The following is a 6,000-nucleotide window of genomic DNA, read 5'->3' on the forward strand; positions in this document are numbered from 1 at the left end:
CTGACAGGTGGAGGGTGGTGCTGTGAGCTGGGTGAGCTTCTGGTGGAGGATGTCAGGGTTGACTGTGTTAAACGCCTAGCTTTACTCTAGGATCCTGGCATATCTCCCTGGTTGATAGGTTGATCATGACCACAGATGTCAGGGCAAAAGGTCCATAGTCGTTTAAGCCTGTGATGGTCCATTTGTTGGGGACAGGGATTATTGGTACGGCATTTTTAAGCAGGTGGGAACTTCACTCAGTTTTAGAGACTTGTTGAATATGTTGGTGAAGATGGGGGACAGTTGGTCAGTGCATGTTTTTAAGCAGAAGGGGGGGACGCCGGTGCTTTCCTCCCACTCAGATGCTTGAAGGCCCTGTTGACATCTTCCTCTTCAATCTCAGATGCCTGGATTTGGGACTTTTTGACAAAACTGCTACTATACTAATACTATTTGTGGTGAAAATTTGAGTCTGAAGATCCCACTGAACTTTCTAGTCCCTTGAAGAAACATGTTGGCGGCAACATTCTAATGCATGACGATGATTTTCTTCAGCAGGGCCAGGAAAGTTGATCAGATCTGATAGGTAGAGGGATGGAGTTAAATTTAGGGCATAGTTAAAAGAAAACCCATTAGAGATTGCAATAAACTTGAAACTGGGGCAAAGTGGGCCCATAATACTCAGATAGAGTTGCAATGGAGTATTTAACTCAAAACATGTTCATGTATTAAAATGGCCCAGAACAAGTCCATAAAACAAATCTATTAAAATGTGCAGCAAGAAATGAAAACTTATGTTCAAAGACACTTTCCATTCAATCTGACTGAGCTTGATGAGTTCTGCAAAGAGGAATGGGCAAAACCTTCTGGTTATTTCAAAATATTTTGAAAGAAGCTAAGCCATGGTACTAAAAGTACAGGTTTTATTTGTTAAAGCCTTTCAAAGCAATGTATTTTTTTGTTCAACTTCACTATTCTGTTCTACTTTGTGTTGGGCTAACAGATAAAAGCCTAATAAAATATGCTGAAGTTTATGTTGACGTGAATGTTAATGTGAAGACGTTCCGCTTCTATGAGTATGTTTGCAAAAGTACTGTAACTCATCCCCAAGTGGTAAAGCTGGCTTATCATCAAAGAAAAAGCACAATACAATTTCTAACTTTTTCATGTTTTTGTTTTCAGTGCCGTCCATCTAAAGGCAGGAACCGGGGCTTCTGTTGGTGCGTGGACAAATACGGGCAGCCTCTCCCAGGCTACGACGACAAACAGGGCAAGACCAAGTGCTATCACCTGGAGAGCAAATGAGGGGAGGACAGATGAGGCCGCGCATGCATGGAGAGAAAGAGAGGAAAACAGCACAAGAAAGGGGGAAACGAAGAGACGGAATGAAAGAAATAAGGAGAAAAGAATGAGGGCTTGTTTTTGCTCTTACATATAGATTGATGTGAACATTTGAAGGAACTTTGGATCTTTGGTTTCAGGTCCTATTTCAGGGGTGGGGAAGAAACAAGGGTTAGGGGGAGGGGAAGGAGCAGAGCACAGCCTCCTGTCCTTTACAGCTATCTGTCCCATACCTGGGGAACCTCCATCTATTCTGTACACACACACACACACACACATACACACACACACATATATATAGATATATACAATTAAGCTGAGACAACAGGAGGAAAGAATCCATCCTATCATCTGCACTATTCTTATAGAGGGAGGGGAAGGAGGGACTTTCCCACTCAGTTTAAAGAGGACTTGTTTATGACTGTGACCCCCCCCCCTTGAAAAAAGTCGCACCAACACCGATCTATCATGTGTGTGTTTGTTGTAAGTGTGTAACCGCAAGGTTTGTTTGTCTTTTAATCCGTGAGCGCCAGCATAACTTACGTTTTCACAGCTGCCTGTCTGTCTGAGATGGTGTGTGAGAGCATGCTTTCCCAAAACAGCTTCTTCCTTCGACCCTACTCTATCAAACAATGCAGAAAAAGACAACACCTTCTGGCTCAGGGTCCATTTTTGTAAAGCAATGTGTGTATGGAGTGGCAGTTTGTTTATTTAGCACATTGACCTCCTTTGTTATTTTTTGCTGCCTTTTTGCTGTTTGTCATTAATGTGCAGGGTAAATAGGTTAGAGGGAAACCGTACATTTAAAGTGCCTTAAACTCTTTTAATGCCTCCCTTTTCCATCTGGTTCTTCGGTTCTCGTTGCAAGAGAAAACCTACGTTTAAAATATTGACTTGAGAAGTTGGTAGTTGTCGTCATTGCAGAGTGCAGCATTCGTCTCACAAATGCAAGTTTGCCAACCAGCACCTATGACATGATACATTTCTTGATTTCTAGGATAGTTTTAGAATAAAATAAACCAGTGTAACTTCTTGCAAAGATCTATAGCATTACATGGTCTTTTTGATGTCTAGATTTTTAGGAAAGCGCATTAAAAAATACCCCAACCTGATTGGTGGATGTTCGCTGAATTGAAAAGCCGTCCAAGCTAATTTCATAAGTCCTCATGAGTGTATTTGGAACACCCAATTTAAGATGTTTTCCTGGTAAAAGTGGAAGCTACGATCTACTTAAAATCTGCTTGCATGTTTACACATGTGACATTGGTTTTTCAGAATTAACAGTTTTCCTCACAGCATGTTTCGTGTTCATCCTTCTTTCCCATTGCTCTTGCAGCTCTGAGGTCCTCCAGTCCTTGTCCACATACCATTGTCCTCAGTTTGTCCTCATTCTATGTACGTGCCTGATCCTGATCCCTTTCCTTTTGCATCTTCCAGTCAGTGGTGCAACATGGTGTTGGCTTGATTCTATTTTTTGTCTTTACGGGTCGAGTCAGGTGTGACCGCTTAGCTCTGCCACAGGTGCCAGCTGCCCCCTATGCTTCAAGCACAAGCACTTATAGCACTTTAGCTGCCCTGCTCCTCACCAATGTATGCAGTTAAAGACAATTGGACCTATCTGCATCTGTGTACCTTTCCACGGTGGTAATGCCAAATGTTACAGCGTGTTATAAGAAAACAATATTTCATAAGCTGTAGTTGTGTGAAAAAGCTTTACAATACACCTATTTCTTTCTTCCTGGCAGACAGACTTTTATGTATTCTATTAAGTGGTCTTCATTAGCAGTTTTCTGGGCTTTCTAAAGGATATATTGAGCGTGGTAGCTTGAGACATCATAAGAATATTATTATTATTATTTTTTAAATAATGAGATAGATGTTAACAATCCAGTTTAGTCGTTAATCCGGATAATGCTTTGACTGCACCTCTACACTAGAATTAAACTGAGTTTTGGTGAAGTGAAATGCATGCACCCAGTGTCCCTGTGGACAGATTTACATTGGATATTAGAAATAAGGATGTGGACTTCCATGTTGCTTTTTACGGTATGTTGGAAATCAGCTTAACTAAAACTTTTTAATGAAAACCTTTGAAGCCTTTACGCTAGCACCTTTTCAGATATGTTCAGGATCTTTTTTAATCTAGCAGTTTTACAAACTTCTCAGAAATGAAAAAGTAGCTGTTTGCTTTTGTGAGAACAGCAAGGAATCGCTCAATGACATCATTGCCAAATTCACATATTTTTTTAACTATAACTCAGAAGTGTCAGAAAGTGATTAAAAAACACCCTGAATATGTTTAGCACTAAGAATGAGCTGTCTTGTGTGATTAATTTAAAGTCTGGATGCAGAAGGGTGAAGAGCTCAGACTGTAGTTGGGAGGGATTGGTTCTGTTACGTGTGGATTCTTTGGGACAGAGGAGGGAGTCCCTGCTGCTTGCTGAGAAGGACAAGAATTATGGTTGGTTTTGCAAAAGAATGTCCAAAAACCTCCAATAACACCATAAGAATTCCCTTTTTTCACTTTAGTTATTATTTTTTAGTGATTATACTACAGTCACTGGGTTGGGTTGTTTTTGTAACATTCTGAATTATCATCCCTTAACTTTAGTATGTTTTTTGTGTCTAAACTAGCTCAACATTGAAAAAGCTATTGACTTTCTGTTACAGCCAAAACAACCCAAATTATAATTATTTCAACAGTGTGCTTTAGAGTTATAAGAATATTCTCCTAAATAGGAAGCTGCTGGTTTATGCAAAACACTGTTGGCTGGTAATATGACCAAACAGGTTTTGAAGGAAAACTTTTAAAGATATTCAAAAAGCTTGAAAAACTGTTGATGAAAACCACTTTAAAAAACTGCAAGAAAGTCTTGCTGATTGGAGGACAAACATGAAGAAATGAAAGGTGGTTTAAAACATTTGGACTGTAGTATAAACTGAAAGCAAACATAAAAATCAGCCCCTTGATTCTTTTTCTCTATTCAGTACATTTTTTTCTCCTTTGTTTTTATTGTTGACATTTTTGTTTCTTTGAAAAAAAAATCTTGTGTGATCACATGCCAACAAATCTCTACAAGGTGGACGCAGTACCAAAAATGCATTCACACACATGGCAAGGGGTCTTACAGAGGCAATGCAGTCCACTCCATGGAACATCCTGCTCCATACTCTCCCACATCCTGTACACAGACTTGAAATGTGGAAAGACGGCTGAGAAGCGTCCGCCCAGTTGTTCAGTAGCACCACATCGACATAACACGCTCAGATAACGGCAACGTACAGCCAGCCTGTTGGTGCTATATCCCATCTATTCAAAGACTTGACATAAGGGGAGGAACAAACACAAAACTTTTAAGCTATTCTCTCCATAATGTTTGTACGTGTATCTTTTTATATATTATTATTTTTGTTATTAGTAGTAATATTTCTTGGCCAGCTTCATGTCTGACTAGACACCATGTACAGTACTTAAAAATAAAATTATTTATCTATGAAAGAATTATAAGCTGATCCAAAATAGGTTTTCTTATGAAGAATTCAGTGACTCGCCGATTGCACAGCACAGTCTATATGATTCAGTGTATTTTTGGGGACTATAATCACTAATGAATGTTTTCTTCTTAAAGAACCATTTCCTTCTGTTACTTACCTCCGCACCCTTTGGGCACAGCCGTGTCAGTTTGGCATTCAGGTCATCGATGTTCACTGGCCCTTAAGGACAGTGAACTCACTTCCCTGCATGCACACCCAGCCACCCCGCCTCCGCCAGTCAGCGCAGAACCAGGGTCATAATTCTGTACCGTTTTATTTTGTTTTCCCCTGCTTCTTAAGGCTGAAGCTCTTCTCTGTTCACGGGTATTGTAATATTTTATTCAAGCTTCTCGTGGTACAAGCTACAAATGACAAAGCTATTTTTTTTTCCAAGAGAGGAAATGATTTTGAATCAAAATATACTTTGTATTTAATGTCATTTTTTAAATAAAAAATGAACACATTTTAGGAAGTTTGTCTTTGAGCTTTTATTTTGTTCCTTTTTAGACTGGGATTGATGATTATCGTGTGGTTATCAACATGCAGTACCATCCACACGTATTGGCATGTCTGGTAAAGATGTGTAAAAATCCTTAAAGTGAATTCATATTTCATTGCAGTACCATAATCTCACAGACAGAAACAGTATGTGTCAACAGCATGCCACCAAGTTGCTTGGAAGACATAACAGGAAAAAACCTATTTCCTACCATCATAAACACAAACATGTTAAGTTTGCTAAACTCTACTTAGACTTTACCTGACATTAATGTGCTGTGGACAGATGAGACAGAGATTTTGCTTTTTGGTAGTAAACACTCCAGGGTTTGGCAAACAAACAAATGCAGATGTGGAAAAGCTTGGCGCCTTTTGTTAGGTGTGGTGAATGATCTGTGATTTTGTTGGCCTTGGGAAACATTTACAGTTTGAAATGAAATACCATGGTATTTGAACATATATATCAAACTGAATTTGGCAGAAAACTGAAAACAAGTTGTTATTGAAAACCTTGTGGCCGAGTTTAAATGTCATATATGCCTAACTCCATACATGCCTGATCTGGAAAAGCAATCTCATGTTGTATAAAAAGAATATTCTCATAGTTAGAACAGCATATGTTCCATCATTAATAGAGGAGAATAGAAG

General features: G+C 39.2%; 1 protein-coding gene across 1 annotated transcript in view; it reads left to right on the top strand.

Annotated features, from left to right (window-relative positions):
* The window catches only part of igfbp3 (insulin-like growth factor binding protein 3), a 32,051-nt gene extending 26,729 nt beyond the window's left edge, over window positions 1-5,322 (top strand). The window contains exon 4 of the mRNA XM_012872199.3: window positions 1,162-5,322. Coding sequence (XP_012727653.2) covers window positions 1,162-1,284 — 123 coding nt within the window. The 3' untranslated portion in view covers window positions 1,285-5,322. The remainder of the gene's footprint in view (window positions 1-1,161) is intronic.
* The last annotated feature ends 678 nt before the right edge of the window (window positions 5,323-6,000 follow it).

Source organism: Fundulus heteroclitus, unplaced genomic scaffold (genome assembly GCF_011125445.2).
Source record: "Fundulus heteroclitus isolate FHET01 unplaced genomic scaffold, MU-UCD_Fhet_4.1 scaffold_78, whole genome shotgun sequence".
NCBI classification, from domain to species: domain Eukaryota; kingdom Metazoa; phylum Chordata; class Actinopteri; order Cyprinodontiformes; family Fundulidae; genus Fundulus; species Fundulus heteroclitus.